Source organism: Vipera berus (assembly GCF_964194415.1).
Source record: "Vipera berus genome assembly, chromosome: 1".
In the NCBI taxonomy this organism is placed as follows: Eukaryota; Metazoa; Chordata; class Lepidosauria; order Squamata; family Viperidae; genus Vipera; species Vipera berus.
Window position 1 is genome coordinate 148,476,483 of NC_138202.1, and position 16,893 is coordinate 148,493,375.

Sequence of the window (16,893 nt, forward strand, 5' to 3'; positions counted from 1 at the left end):
CTTGGATGTTCTGTAGCTGGCAACAATCATCAGGGTCTCTATTTTTTTTTGTGGGAATCTGTAAGAAATACCCCAAATACCAAATGTTTCTACTAGACTCAAAAGTTGGGAGGGCTCTAGAAGAGACCTTCTCTTCTCACATTCTCTCTTTTATATTATAGTATTGGGTTCTGCTACAATTGCAGTGTGCTAACTTGTTCTGTCAAACATTGCATTTCCTCAGATGATGAATGTAGATAGAGCCAAAACTGGATAAGGACATCACATTGTCTTATGTTCATTTTCTGATACGTTCCCCTCTCTTTATGACACTCCTTCTCTCTCTCCAAAACATTAAATGTTATGTGACTTACCAATAATCTGAACTAATTGCTCACAGAGGACCTTGTGGAATCAGCTGAAGACCACATGCTGGCCAAGGTTCACAAATTGACCATCTCTGTTCTACAAGAAAGATAATTGATTTTATTCTCCAATGACTTCTGCTTAGAATTACTTTTCCTTAGAATATCAAAAGCTTCCTCATACTCAATCTATATAACCATTCAGTCTATTATACTCAGATAATTTGTGCTAGTTGACCACTTGTTGTCATTTTATGTTTCCATTCATCTAAGAAAATATGTATATCAATTAATGTTTCCATTGCAGTTTTTTGGAGACAGTAAAACTATTTAAATTCCTTGTGGAATCATGAGCTTTGTAGTCCTGGTGGTAGACAATTTTAATTCTGATCTTCTGGAGGGATGTGTTCCAGTCCAATTTCAAACACCCTTTCAGCACATTCAGCCCTTGAGCAGGATCAATGATAATGTAAATGGAAAATGACTTTGTACCATGCAGATTTATTTATTTTTTTTCGTGCTGCAAAGGAGTACATGGAAATATTTTATGCAATTTGTCCAACAACACATAACAGCTTTGAAAGATTTTTAAATAGCTGTCTTAATAGTAGAGAGTTAAGTAGCAAAAGGACATGATTTTTTACATTACAGGAAATATCTAATGGGTTCAAGAATCTGAGTCATGCAAATGAGCTTAAAGAAGAAAATGCTACATTGAGCACTTACACTAACTCAGTGGTGGGATTCAGCCGGTTTGCACCACTTCAGCAGAACCGGTAGCTAATTTTTTGTTGCCCAGGCCCAGAATAGACTTCTGGAAGTGGCATCCACACAGAGAACTGGTTGTTCACATATTTGAATCCCACCACTATAACCTAACTTCTGAGTAGTGCAAGCAAGGTCTCACTGCAACTCAGCAGGGCTGACTTCTGAGCAGAAATTCTGAAATTCCAAATAACACACACTGAAGACTAAACCCCTTTATGAAAAGATGGCCATAGGGTGGTATTATTTTTGCATTTAAATGTGTGTGTTTTTTTCATTCAATCATATCTGATTCTCAGAGATTACCTGGGCAGTCGTCTTGGCAAGGTTTTTCAGAAGTGGTTTGCTATTGCCTCCTTGCTAGGGCTGAGAGAAAGTAACTGGCCCAAAGTCACCCAGCTGGCTTTGTGCCCAATGCAGGGCTAGAACTCACAGTCTCCCAGTTTCGAAGAGTTTTGAGGTGATCCTCCTTACTCTAGTACATCCCCCACTTTATTATAGCAGAGTGTAGTTCAGACCCCCTGCATTATGTACCAGGCAATAAACCTTGAACAGGACTTACCATCTGCTGTAGCCACCCTGCCATGCATCTGTCCCTTTAAAATTATGACCACCTCAGTTCTACAGCATCAGATCCAACAAATATATTTTTTCTTATTGCAAAAGACAAGTGGTACTTCTTCCCTCCCTACTCAAGTGGCACTTGACTTATGAAATGGAGACACTTCTGCCAATTGTGAGGGCAGCAAGAACTAATGATTACCAATATTTGCTGCCTCAGGCTGCTACATCACTCTGCAAAATAGCAAGGCCAGCTCTTCAGCTTGATAGAGCAGGGGTCATGCATCTGGCCCCACTCTTAATAGGTCATCTCTGCCAGTAGAACTTCTTTTTAAATTAATCCCTTTCTCACCATATCTCTCAGTTTCTACAAGTTAGGAGAGAGCTCCTTTGCTTACATGTAACTTACCTGATGGGTAAAATATGTCATGCAATTATTTCAAGTAGCTTCACAACATAACCACCTTGTCACTTCATTGCCCAGTACGATCATTGTGTTGACAAAGAAAATCTTTACGTTCTATAGTTTAAAATAATCTAATTTTGCCAAATCCAGTCTAATAACTGTGGCGACATAGTGGTTAGAATGCACTATTGCAGGCTAATTCTAAGTGTAAGATGGGAAGAGGAGGAGAAGAGAGGACAGGAGGCAACCGAAGGGATGTGAAAGGGAAGAACAGCAGAGAAAGAAAACAACAACAGTCCAACATGGAGGGGAAAGAGGGCTTCCAAGATATTTTGATTGGCCTGATTTCTGCGACAGCCATTTTGTTGATAGGCATTTGGACAGAGGAGAACATGTCCTCCATTTTGTCCTCAGGTCCTAAGTCCAGCTGGTATAGCTTTAAAATCCAATATTATATTGTCTGGCTTTTGGAATGTAACTGTTTTCACAACAGTAGTCATTCAAACTTTCCTGTGTATTGTACACTGTCTGCTTTTTTCTTTTCCTCATCCATCAACAACTCGGCAGCCTAGATTTACATTGTCTAATTTATTTCCAGCAATTGGCTTCAATCCAGCCCCTTCAAATCTATCATCTACTGTATAAATCTAGCATAACTGTAGAGCTCATGGCACCTCACGGTTTCCATGGGGAAATTTGAAAAGCGTTTTGTCATCAATTCTATATTATAGCACATGTTCTTGAAAATAAAGATTGGTTGGAAAAATATTGTGATTCAAAAAACAGTCTTCCTGATTCTAGAAAAAATAATTTCATAGACCTAATTACATTTTTTTACTGTTTTCACCATAATTTTATTGTGGATGACAAGAAAGTTAAACAGTTGGTGCCTGCTCCTTTTTCTCCATTTGTCCTCCTTTCCAATTGTCCATGTTCTCCTTTGTCTGTTTAGATTGTCTGTTCAGATATCTGGTAACCCTAGTTTTCTGGGGATATCCAGGACACTTTTAAAATTTCGTATTTTCCCATGGATATCTAGGGCTATCATCCATGCTTTTGTCTATGGAGATTTTGTCAGTGTTGTCCCAAAGGTGCTTTTCAAAAGGTAACTGAATTTCCTTTGTTTTTGCTTGAAGAACTGAAGAAGCTTCTTGGATGAGAAGCAAAATGTCTTCAAGCAAAAACAAAGGAAGTTTAGTTGCCTTTTGAGAAAAGCACCTTTGTGACATCCATGCATTTGGGTTTGGACACTCAACTGAGCAGCAACTATATAGTCAACACTTAACATCCTGAAGACAATGTGACTTGTGCATACATTCAAAATTGTGCTGGGATATCTGGCCTTACATAGAAAATATGTGACTGTTCATCTAGGCTTACAGCTGTAAAGTATGGAGCTAACCTTTGAATCATCTTCTCTGTGTGTTTTTTTAACTGACATTGTTTGTAGCTCTTCCAGCACTGCAGAATGTTGCAGGTTAGCAGATAATAACATTCCAGTTTAGCAGCTTGTTATATCTCACTAAGACAGTTTAATGAGCCCAAATCCCAGATACTGCATAAATACAACATGTTCTTTTTTTTTTTTTGCTAATCAAGCCTATTCACTCAAGCCCTTCTCTGGAGCAGAGGCTTCAAAACAGCTTGTGACTAAAGGTAGTTCAAAAGAATTGAACTTTCCAGGGTGAAGGATGGTTTCCTGAAGTTGTTACTGCTTTCCTTACTGCGCAAAGGTTCTAAGGTTTGGGTAGAACTATTTGGTAATTTCATGTAAGAAGTTTATGGTGAGTAACTTAAACATTCACAACACCTTTCTCAGCACCAGGAGGTGGGAGGTCCAATGTGCTCAAAGGACATCAGATGTAGATGTTTTTTCTGTGGCAAAATGTCTGCCTTAAGATTTTGCTTTCCTCTCAGCTAGGAAAGTATATTTTCTGTAATCATATTTCACAGGAGAAATATTGTTTTTCAAGGGCGCATCTCAGCTCATCTTCCTTTAATTTTCACTGGTTAAACCGCAGAGTGCCTTGTTTTGTGGATATTAAATATAATCAAGTAAAACCGGGATGCCTATAAAATGGAGCAAGCAAGGCAGGCACAAGGCTCAATCTGTTTTATTTTTACTAGCGCACCACAAGTTATGTCACCTGTAGCCCGTGGAAATAGCATAAGCTTGAAAATAAAAATGTTGCATCCCCAAATTGGTTCCAAATGCTAAATGAGAACAGAACGAACCAACAGTCAAATCTAGCATTTAAGGTGAGGGATTCTACTATTGCTGTTCTTAAACAACTCCCATAAATCACACAGAAATCTACAGCAGGTCAGTTCCTCTCTCTCTCTCTCTCTCTCTCTCTCTCTCTCTCTCTCTCTCTCTCTCTCTCTCTCTCTCTCTCTCTCTCTCTCTCTCTCTCTCTCTCTTCTACCCCTTTAAAGAAAGGGAATTGCATAAGTTGCTTTATAAGTTCATCCATCATTCATTTTCCCCCACACCTGGACTAGGACTTAATGATAATTGGGATTGCAAATCTGTGCCAGGATTGTACCACTGCAGATTGCAAATAAGCATTCACAAGAATGAATGTTCTTGCACCCCAAGGCATTTTGCAGCCAGTTTTGGTCATCATATCACAAAAAAAGATGTTGAGAGTTTGGAAAAAAAAATCAGAGAAGAGCAACTAAGATGATCAAAAGCCTGGAGACTAAAACATATGAAGAACGGCTACGGGACTTGGGTTTGGCCAGTCTAAAGGAAAGAAGAAATAGGGGAGACATGATAGCAGTGTTCCAGTATCTGAGGGGCTGCCTCAAGGCAGAGGGGGACAGGTTGTTCACCAAAGCACCAGAGGGCAGGACAAGAAACAATGGTTGGAAACTGATCAAACAAAGAAGCAACCTGGAATTAAGGAGAAACTTCCTGACAGTGAGGACAATCAACCAGTGGAACAGCTTATCCCCAAAGATCATGGATGCTCCATCACTGGAGACTTTCAAGAGGAGACTGGACATTCACCTGTCTGAGATGGTATAGGTTCTCCTGCTGAAGCAGGGGGCTGGACTAGAAGACCTCCAAGGTCCCTTCCAGCTCTATTTTATTCTATCCGTTCCTAACCAGGATGATGCTGAAATGATGAAACACATGCATCACAAGGCAAGCTCTGCCTTTTCGTTTTGTTCTTGTATTGCCACATTAAGCAATAGAAGTGGACTTTGCATCGCCACATTGCAATGCATGTTTAATCACTTGTCCTCCCTTAGCCCCCCCCCCCCCATGCCTCTCATTACATGCACAGCAAACAGCAGCAGATAATAGGTAGGGCTAGCTAGGGGCTGACTCTTTCAGGGATATCTAGTTTCTGTGTGGCCGGGAAACCAAGCTCAGTGAGGAGTGATTTAAGAGCCAAATTTGGCAAGCTTGGAGTAGGAGTCATTAATAGGAAATGTGTATGTGTGTTTAGATCAATGAAAGTCAGCGAGGGGAAAATGCTTTAAGACTCCACATCCCGACCCGGTTGCTGTAGTCAAGTTCAGAACTCACTAGTTTTTAAAAAGGAAAATGAAATGGGAGGAAGACAGAAGTGGAATATTTAGTGATGGATCCTTCCACATTACATCACTACAGATAAATAGTTATTGGTTGTACGAAGAGAAATGAATACAAAGCTGTTCTCTTTCTGCTTATTGGATAGAAATGGAGATAAATACAGGAAGGTTAAAAAAGCAAAGACAATGGTGTCTGGACCACGTGTGAATTCCTGAATCCTGAAAAGTAATTATGTAACTTGTATAAATTGTTTGGCTTAGTCCTGGAAATGGAAAGTCATAATTCAAGGGAAAGCTTAAAGGGAAAGTGTAGCTGGAGAATTGATTCATATTTATCTGCTCCTGTCACCTTGCATAATGTAACTGAGTGAATAGTGATCCTGTAAGGAATCCCTTTCTGCATCCTTCCTGCAGAAGCTGGATTAGCAGGATTCTCTGCAGGACTGTGGCTTCAAGTAGCAAATTCTAACTATTATTCCCCTGTTCGTTATTGCTGCTTCCTCTGCAGAGGAATAACAAATGTGCCCAGCAACTTCCGATACCTGGATTATGTGGCTTGTGGATGTTGAAATCCAACATCTACAGGGCCTCAAATTTTCAATAAGCAATATCATGAACATAAGAAAGACCTATTTCGTTCTAGAAAGGATTAACACACTACTCTTCCATCCTCAAACACCTCCTGTAGTTAAAAACAATTCATCTTCTCCACAGAATTGGGCATTTTTAATGGAAGACTATAGAAATGGGAGACAAAATTGGGGGTTTTTGCAGAGAAATCATCAAAGTCCCCCCCCCGGCACGGAACAAAACATTTTTTTTCAGGGTATAATGAGACATAAACAGGGAGATCTGGCCAGTTTTACATGAGAGAGGGCAGATATCTTTCAGCATAATACAGTAACTATACTGACTATAAATTAAAAAATGTGTAGTCCTTAAAACCTCAAAAAACCCAAAGCAGTGCAGTTGGATAGTAAATAGAAACAAAACAGGACAGCGACTTATTTTTAAATATTTGGGAATGGTTTTCCATGCTTAGGGATACAGGTAGTTCTCGACTTATGACCACAATTGAGCCCAAAATTTCTGTTGCTAAGCAAGACAGTGAAATGAGTTTTGCCGCATTTTACAACCTTTCTTGCCACAGTTGTTAAGTGAATCAATGCAGTTGTTAAGTTAGTAACACGGTTGTTAAGTGAATATAACTTCCCCGTTGACTTTGCTTGTCAGAAGGTCGACAGAAAGAAGACATCAACAAAAGGTGACCCTGGGACACTGCAACCATCATAAATATGAGCCAGTTGTCAAGCACCCAAATTTTGATCATGTGACCATGGAAACTATTAGAGTAAACGTGCAACGTCACGTGATGTGTTGCGACATATTGTGACTTTTTCCCCATTGCCGGCAATGGGGTGGGCGTGATTTTGGCCTGACGCATCCGGCCCACGGGCCAGCAGATTGACACCCTGTATTAGTGTATGTATTAAAGTGTATTAGAGGGACACGGTGGCTCAGTGGGTTAGGACGCTGAGCTTGTCGATCAGAAGATCGGCAGTTTGGCGGGTCGAATCCCAAGTGCCACGTAGCAGAGTGAGCACCTGTTACTCGTCCCAGCTTCTGCCAACCTAGCAGTTCGAAAGCACGTAAAAATGCAAGTAGAAAAATAGGGACCACTACGGTGGGAAGGTAACAGCATTCCGTGCGCCTTTGGTGTCTAGTCATGCCGGCCACATGGCCACGGAGATGTCCTCGGACAAGCGCTGGCTCTTCAGCTTTGAAACAGAGATGAGCACCGGCCCCTAGAGTTGGAAACGACTAGCACGCATGTGCAGGGGAAACTTTACCTTTATTAGTGTATGCAAAAGCTTTATACAGTGTTTGCAAAAGAGCAATTGGAACAAACCAAGGAACATCAGAACCTCTCACAGTAACATCCAGAGTAAAACAGGGATGTTGTTGTGATTCAGGGTCAGCTTGTGGGTTCGGCAGTTGGGTCGGACGACTCAGAGGAGGAGGGGGGTGTTGAAGACCTTGCTGATGATAGCCCTCAGGCAGGCCCCTCCCACTTGGTCACCATGGAGACCCAGCTGTGTGAGCCTGACAGTGTGGATGAAGATGACCCACAGCTGGCCCTGTTCAAGGACGCCCGACGCAGGAGGCAGTCAAGTAGGAGTAAACAGAGGAAGGCAATGGGGCTTCTCGGAAGGAGGGAGAGAGAAGCCACGCCCTGAACTCTTTATAAAGGACTTGTGTGGGGAGGGCTGGTTTGCTGAAAGCACCCGCTCAGATAGTGTTTCAAAGCTCCGGTATCTTGGTTCGTGTCTTGTTTGTTTTTGTAATAAATTTGGCAGACGTATTCCAGCCTCTTGCCGTCTGTAAAGGGGTTGCCTTTTCTGCAAGGCCGGTAGCAGGCTGGTACAGAACAGATGTGTACTATCACCACACTGACAGCATAAGCAAAGAAGCCAAGCCCAAGAATGGAAATAATATCAATGAACTACTCTTTGCAAATGATCAGGCACTGACAGATAAGAAACTGCAACAACATCTTGTGGCCATGAACCAAGAATGCCAACATTCTTTCCTAATGGCCAATCGTTCTGAAGGATGACTCTCTCACACTATGGATGTTAGCAATGAACGAGAAACTAAAATGTTCTGAGCTTACCGTAGACTTGCTTATACCATCTGGTCCTGATCGGGTGAACAGGACAGTCCTTCCAAGGTTGAATGAGATGGAATGTGAGATTGAAATTAGGACCCTGACCTGGAACAGCAGAGCTCTGCAGTCCTGGACTCACGGCTCAATTTTGAAGATCATATACGAACCGTGACCAGGGGAGCTTTTGCCCAGGTTCGCCTGGTGCCCCAGTTGCAACCCTACCTGGACCGAGATGCCCTACGCACAGTCACTCATGCGCTCGTGACCTCCCATTTAGACTATTGCAATGCTCTCTACATGGGGCTGCCCTTGAGGACCATTCGGAGACTACAATTGGTGCAGAATGCGGCCACGCGAGTTGTGATGGGGGTCTCCCGATACTCCCATGTAACACCTCTACTCCGTGAGCTGCATTGGCTTCCGGTTGCTCTCCGGGTGAGATTCAAAGTGCTGGTGATGACCTATAAAGCCCTAAATGGCTTGGGTCCGGGATATTTGAGGGAACACCTGCTGCCAGCATCAAGTTCCCTTCGTCCAGTGCGCTCGCAGAGGGAGGGTCTTCTCAGGGTGCCGGCGGTAAAAGACTGTCGGCGGATAACACCCAGGGGAAGGGCCTTCTCTGTGGGTGCGCCTGCCCTCTGGAACCAGCTGCCCGTGGAGCTCAGGACTGCCCCTGACCTACGCTCATTCCGCCGGGACCTGAAGACTTGGCTCTTTGAGCTCTCTGACCCAGTCTGAGAATTTTAACTGGGGTTTTATTTTCAGGGATAATTTAATTTTTTAATTCTCTTTTAACTTTGTATTTTATATTGATGTGATTTTAAAATGCCCTGTAAACCGCCCTGACTCCTTCGGGAAACGGCGGTATATAAATCTAATAAAATCTAATCTAAATCTAAATCTAAATCTTAGGTTAAGGAGGGAGCTTTTTAGAGCTAGGCACCAGGTGCTTCCATCAGCTTCACCCCAGGATAGATTCACAAGACCCAAGAATAAGAGACACCTGTCTTTACAGCTCTGGATATAATCCAGAAACCATTGCCCATGTACTGCTTTTTTACAATGGACAGATGTTCATCTTTGGGCTACAACCTGGTTAACAGAATCATAGGAGCCAAATTTTGTGTGGAAACACAGGTCGCCTGGCACAAATATGAACATCTCTAAGTTTGGACTTCAACCCTTTTTCTATTTCATTAATTTCATCTTTTGGTTGCATTGATTCCAATTTATTTTGACATGCTAGTCCTTGAACACAAGAAATAAAAGTTGACTTGATTTGTTTGCAATTCGAAGAGGCTCAAGAAAGAAATTAGTGTATCTGCTTCCATAAGGAGGTATGTGTTCGTTTTAAATGTCCTGAATAAGAAATAAGATTATAATGCAGATTTCTGAAGTGAGCTCTTTCGTAACCTTTTGTTTGAAAACATTTGGAAAACATAATCAGTCAAAAGTGCTATGACCCTGCCATAAAATGCAGGAAGATAGAATTTCATGTTTTGTCACAGAATATGCATCTTGAATAACAACAAATCAAAGCTTTCACTGATTGGAATCCAGAGTTGATTTATACCCCTGGGAGTTTTGCCATTCATCTGAATCTCGTCTTGGCCATGTGGTCACTTCTGTAGGAAATAATAGTACATGGAAAGATGACTAAAATATTTATGAGAAGTTTCAACACTTTCATAAATACTGAAGTGCACAGTTTAAATTAGAAATCTTCCATTATCTTTCAAACCAAGAAAGTACCCAGTTCACTGGAGGTATTAGATAGGATATACCACATAGCAGTTTCTGTGATTGAACTTCCACCCCTTGCTGTTTCCTTCTCCAGAGAATTCTGCATATTGTATAATTTATGTGGTTACCACAGTGGTAAGTGGAGCTGGCAGCATGACAGTATTATAAAATCTCAACCAGGTATCCTTTTTTTTCTGGTTGAGGAAAAAAAAGGGAGGGCATTATTTCTTTGGTTAATTTGTCTAATTTTAAATAGCTAGAATCAGGTCTCCTGCAAAATGTCCCCTTAATTTGGGCCAGGGTTCAATCCTAGTGACCCCCTAAGTGCAACAGTTTGACACTAGGATTGGAAGACAACACAAATGCTTCTTTGTGTACCTTCTTCCAGGCAGCTAAGCACTTTTCTTTTAGGTACTCCCCTTTTGAATGACTTTAAAAAAAAGAAGACCATTTTCATTTTGTTTTGTTTTAGCTTCACTTAATTAGTTAATAAAAATGATATTGCAGTGTGAGCAGGCAAGCGTTGTGACATTACACACGTAAGAAAGAGGCAAAGCTCACAGCACAACACTACTTTTGACAGTTTGACAAAAGTGGCACGCTCCCGAGCCCTTGAATGTGTGGTGGTATCGTAGAAGGCATCTGCGTAGCAATGCAGTGAAGTCTCCATCACTGGCTGATCCTTTCCCTTCTGAAATTAGGAATGTATCCAGAGCTTTCTTATGGAGTCAACCAATCAGCTCCTTGGTGGACTCTTTCAAGTATTTTCTACTTTCAAGCATTCCAAGTTGCTGGGTTCTTCTGGGGTTGAGAGTTTTTTTAAAAAAAAATATTATTATTATTATTATTATTATTATTATTATTATTATTATTATTATTATTATTATTATTATTATTATTATTATTATTATTATTATTATTATTCTTTCCAGAAACAATCTTTCCAGAATGAATAAAGGGCCTCTTGCACTTAATCTGTGTGAGCAAGATTATTCTTTTATAAACGGTAGAGGCAAAGAATACTGTTTAGATCAAAACAGAGATTTTTAATTTCAGGCTTTGTGGCTCCTAACAGGTCACACTGATGAATTTAAATTTGCTTTCCTTTCCGCCACTGGCTGCATCCCGCTCGAGACTCAGGGTGGAAGTTCGAAGGGAACGGGGAGATAACTGTCCTTGATTGGACTTAAAATGTAATTTGCCTTTTCTATGCCACTGTTCCTTCCCATTTATCCTGCACATCTAGGATCCCTTGGGTGTTTTTTTTTCTGATGTTATACTCCTGCTTCCTTTGCTGTTATATTTCTGTGATAATTTCCTCTTCCCTGCACAAGATATACCTGAGATTGTCTTCCATGCTTAAGTGGATACAAGCACTTTGAACAGCCTCTCACCTTTTTCGTTTGGCTCAGCCCCTCCCCAGCATTGTCTGGCAAGGGATGAGGAGGATTGTATCCAGGGTACCTGGAGAGCACCGAAGTGGGGAAGGCTATTTTAGATCATGGCTTCTCATTAACATAACAGCTCAATTTTACTGTGGCATATGTTTTATTTCAACAGCTCCCTCTTTGAGGCCAGTACACAATCTATGTTCTTCCCTTTACAAAATGAGAAGATGAAAAGGGAAGACAGCTATGGTTGGGTTTTTTTTCCCCCTACTCTTAAAAAAAGTGTGCCAATTTTAACTAGTCTGATTAAAATACAGTTATAGAATAATTGGATGCTATGCCACAGGAATGAATCATGAATTTTTAATTAAAAAAAAATAAGGGAAGAAGGATTAGAAAATGAAGCCGTGGGAGGTAATCTCAGACTGCAAGAAAGCAAAGGAAATGGAGTTTTCGTTAAATATTTCTAACTTGGGATGCCAAGTTTGAATGTATAAGAAAGGATAGTCAGTGTCTTCCTATGCTTGTTTCTTATTCCACAAAAGGAAAGAAGACAGAAGCTTAGAAAAACAAACAAGCAGCTTTTTGGCTTGATTCAAACTGCTGGTTCAGCTAAGGAGACAAAGTCTGATTCAATTAATGCTTTGCTATCATCGGTTTGCTGTCTAAACAACTGCATTTGTAGAATTGCTATTCTTTATCTTCCATTAGAAATAATTGCATAATATTCCTAAATGGATCATCTCCACAACTGAAACCTTATCATCCCGCACATCTTTCCTCTTGAATCCATACCTCATAAAGATCATGAAGAAGAGGCAGAATCTGAACCTTAACTTTTGTTGTTGTGGGTTGTAAAGCAAAACACAGGTTCTGTTGTAACTCGGGGACCATCTGTTCTCTCCGTTTCTTTACTGCTTTTAACACTTTTCTCCCCATTCCTCATTCTCGGGACTCGATTTGCTGGACAGTATGCAATTCCATGTGCTCTCTCCATCTTTCCAATGCTGGTCAAGGCTTCCCTGAATTTAAGTGGAAAACTGTGGCAGGAGTGAAAAGACTCAGGCAATTTTTAATTAAAAGAAATTAAATGAGAGGGGGGGGGAACCTACACTTTTTCCCCCTCTGCCTTTTGTTTGCATAAAATGACACGATTTCTAAAGTTACGAGCCCAATGGTTTTGTTTTGTTTTTAAACTGTGGACAGTCTGCGCAAGAAGTGATAGGAACAAAAAACAAACAGGAGGCTACAGTTTTAAAAAGGAGACTTTACAACAGAAACAGATGAATCCAAACGGTCATTCACGCATCAGCACAGGAGTTTCTGTTATAGACAATCCAGCCCAAAGTGACACCAAGCACCCAAAGCACCCAAGTCAACCCCTCACATTGGACTTGTCCATTACCCACCCACCCCCCACCCCCCATTCAAATCTGGAAGGAAAGTATCTTAAAAGAGCGAGCAAAAGTGTTTTGTTGGTTTTTACAATTACACTTTAAGATCAGTTTGTGTCCCTCTCTCCTCCCCCTCCCCTGAAATCAAAGCATTAAAGCTGGAAATGTTTAGCTAGTGGCATTTACAGGGTTATATACAGAACACCAAACGACACTCAAGAGCTTCGCCATCTCTGTCCCATCACTTTACCCCACCCGTCCCCACTGCAGGTGGAGGTCGGAGCTCTTCCCCACCTGTCCGGAGGGTCGAGGGAAGTCCTGTAAACCCCTTTCCCACGCCCAGCCCAAAGTCGTCGCAGTCGGCTTCGGACAGAGTCCCGCTACTAATCGTACACCGGTCCCGTCGGGAAAAACAGGCTCGCTTGTCCTCGCCTGCCCGGACTTGCTTCCAACGGTCGGCATCGCCTTCCGGGAACGGCAGCCGCCAGAGCAGCACAAGGTCCCCTTCCGAGTCCCGTCCGGGGCTGGAGAGGCCAAGCGGGCTCGTGAGGGGCGCCGCGGTCAGTAAGGCCCCACCGCCACCGCCTCCACCTCCTTGGACGGCCGCCGCTCCTTCACCAGGAAGTTGATCATGCCTTCGGACTTGATGAGCAGGTTGCAGCCGAGGAAGAAAATGCCGAAGACGACGGTGAGCGACAGGACGCACATGACGGCGATCTGCACCACCCGCATGATGTAGAGGCTCCGCTCGTCCGGCGCCGTCACCACGAAGCCGTCGTCGGTCACCACGGATTTGGGCGTGAAGGACTGGAGCGCCCACTCCAGCGAGTCAGTGCCGTTGGCCAGCAGCAGCCCCAGCGCCTCCGTCTGATTGCCCAGCGAGGAGTTCATGGCCCCGGCGGCAGAGAGACGGGGCTGCGGGCACCGGCGACGGAGCGAGAGAGCGGCGCACTTTCCCCGGAGATTTGCCCGTCGCCCAGCGAACCTCATGCGGCGAGCTGCAGCGGGGGGGTCCCAGGAGGACGGCAACTTGTGGCGCTCAACGGCCGACGGCTGAGAGTCCCGGGCAGGCGGCGCGCTCCTTGGCCCGAATCGGAGGGCTTCTGTCGAGGATTCCCGCTTCTCCGCCAGAAGAGGGGCTGCTGCCCGGAAGGGAGCCCGGCCCGAGTCCAGAAGCTGCCCCCGCCGCCGAGCCGTCAAGCAAAAAAAAAAAAGGGAAAGGACAGCGACTGAGCGCAGCGCCGACAGGCAGCCAGAAGGAGGAGAAGCCGCCAGCCCCTCCGAGCGGCTCTTTTGATACAACAGCAGACGGGCGGGTACAAACAATCCCGGACTCCCTCCCCGCCCCCGCCCCCCCGGCAGCGTGGCCTGGAAAAGGACCCGCGGCTACACACGCGCCGCTTCGCTCCGCCTCGCCACCGGGGGCGTCGGGCTGGGCAGGAGGAGGAAGAGGAGGGAGAGAGAGAGAGAGAGAGAGAGAGAGAGAGGACTGTCAAGCCTCGGAGCTTGTTGGCTGAGTTTCATCTGGGGGTTTGGGGGGAGGGTTGTTTTTGAAAGGGAAGCAAAATGAAAACGTTTTGATGTCTCTAACGACTGTGATGATTTTGAGTTCAGTTTCATCAACAAGTGAGGCAGGGCTCCCCACAAGTTGATAGGGCAACTTTAAGGATTATTCGAAATGAGGCAGCGTTATAGCTTTCTGCTTCGTCTGACTGCTGTTGTTGATGTGCTTCAGGCTGCGTAAAGTTCTGTAATATAGAATTACTATTTCTCTACTGACCATTACTAAGATAGACTGGGCTAACACTATCCCTTTTATAAAGTTTCCCTCCCTCCCTCCCTCTCTCTCTCTCTCTCTCTCTCTGTGTGTGTGTCTATGTGTGTGTGTTAAGGAATAGCTCCTGACTACTTTGTAAGATATCTCTGCTCATAAATGCATCATCTTTGGCAAAAAATTGTGTCCATTGTCTGTTAATATTTCAAATTTGGGTCCGGCAGAAAACAGTCTAATAGAAGTATATATTTATATGTCGATAAATCAAAATTTGGCCTAAGGAATCAGAAGCACAGGCTTATACAGAAAAAAGACATATGCCGAGCGATAGATAAGATTTTAAAAATAAGAAAAATAAAGTGTAAAAATCCAAGCTAGCTATTAAATAAGGGAAGGTGGATATTAAGTTGGGTATTAAATGATAAAGCTATATGGTTAGGAGCAGATAAATTTTTGGAACCATTTTTCATCCAATAAGGTTGATGAAATGTAAGATTTATTTATTAAATTTATTTCCTGCGCATCTCACCGCAAAGTGACTCTATGTGAAGATTCATTTCACATAGTATCGTGCAAGGCTGTCTCTGAACTTGATTCCTCCTCATGGAAGCTGTAATAAATAACCTTTTTTAAACATTTTAAATATTTTAAAATATTCTTTTTAAGCTGAAAAATTTTTTATGTTTCTAACCACACTTGATCAAATAAAGTATTATTCTATTCTATTCTATTCTATTCTATTCTATTCTATTCTATTCTATTCTATTCTATTCTATTCTATTCTATTCTATTCTATTCTATTCAAATAAAGAGCTGGCTCCACAACTGATGCAAAGTTTGAATACTGTTGACTGCACACCATTGTACCATTTCCTTAGCAATGCTAAGGAATTAATCTGCCATTGCTGTCACCTGTTTGTTTTGAGATTTTTACTCCTTATTTTACTTCACAATCTTGTTAAATACCCAGATGGTCCCCATCCAACTCCTGTTTAGCTGCTGAGGCCAGAAAAAGCCAGCTTCTGCCATCTGCTGAGAAAACAAATGCATTACACAATAGTTATTTTTAAATTTTTATTCTAATTAGCAAACATGGTGAGTTACCTCTGTTAAGATATATACAGGGCTTTTTTTCTCATAGAACGCTCAGAACGGAGTTCCGGCACCTTTTTTGGATGGAACCTTGTAGGGTAGGCAAGGCAGGTTGTATGACATGTGTGAGTTCCGGCACCTTTTTCTTTTACAAAAAAAGCACTGGATATATACATTTTTCCCAACACACACATAAAATGTCAAGTATTCTTACAGTGAAATGTTAATGGCCTTTAATTCAATTTGTTTATCAGCTTGATCAGGCTGGCTGAGAAATTCTGGCTGTTGCCAGGTTTGGAGACACTTGAAAAAGGTGTGAAAAAGTATGCTTTAATTCACTGGGGTGGGATTGTAATGATTAATTCATTTTTTAAAAAAAAACTAGGGCAATCCAGAGATTTTGTTAAAATGCAGTCCTCAACTTACAACCACAATTGATCCCAAAATTTATATTGCTAAGTGAGACATTTGTTAAATGAGTTTTGCCCCATTTTACGACCTTTCTGGCCACAGTTGCTAAGTGGATCACTGCAGTTAAGTTAATAACATGGTTGTTAAGTAAATCTGGCTTCCCCACTGACTGCTTTTTCAGAAGGTTACAAAAGTTGATCACATGACCCCCAGGACACTGCAATTGTCATAAATACGAGTCAGTTGCCAAGCGTCTGGATTTTGATCAGGTGACCATGGGGATGCTGCAATGGTCGTAAGTGTGAAAAATGCTCATAAGTCACATTTCTCAGTGCCGTTGTAACTTTGAATGGTCACTAAATGAATTGTTTTAAGACGAGAACTACCTGTACTGGTTTGTGACCAAAGACAAGCTTAAGGTGTATAAAAATTGCAAGTTCATGTACTTTAAGAGAGAGGTACAATTTTTTTTAAAAAAATCATCCTACGAATAGTCTGTGACTGTTAAAAGCCAGCATAGCAATGCAGGTCATTGTTATGTTGCAGGATGCGCTTTTCGATCCACCTGTCTAATTCGGAGACTTGATGCAAGTGGAAAGCAAGGAGAAAATACCCAGCAGGTTGTAACTTGATCTAAACATTTTCTCCCATTCATTTAATGCATTGGTGGTGAAGTCAGCTGCCAGATGGTCCCAGGTACTTCAAGCAACACCTGCCCTCCCCATCTGCAACCAGGTAACTTTAGTGAGCGCAGGGTGTGAAATTTGCAGTCAAGAAGCCTGATGAATTAAAGGCCAGAAATTG

General features: G+C 42.4%; 1 protein-coding gene across 1 annotated transcript; it reads right to left on the reverse strand.

The window, feature by feature from the left end:
* Positions 1 to 13,001: 13,001 nt before the first annotated feature.
* Positions 13,002 to 14,088, reverse strand: RPRM (reprimo, TP53 dependent G2 arrest mediator homolog). Its single transcript, XM_081334688.1, has one exon. The coding sequence runs from the start codon at positions 13,800 to 13,802 to the stop codon at positions 13,374 to 13,376; it is 429 nt and encodes a 142-aa protein (XP_081190814.1). The 5' UTR covers positions 13,803 to 14,088; the 3' UTR covers positions 13,002 to 13,373.
* Positions 14,089 to 16,893: the final 2,805 nt, after the last annotated feature.

Bases quoted from the DNA above. Each gene is read 5' to 3' on its own strand.
- RPRM (XM_081334688.1), bottom strand. From the start codon at position 13,802: ATGAGGTTCGCTGGGCGACGGGCAAATCTCCGGGGAAAGTGCGCCGCT.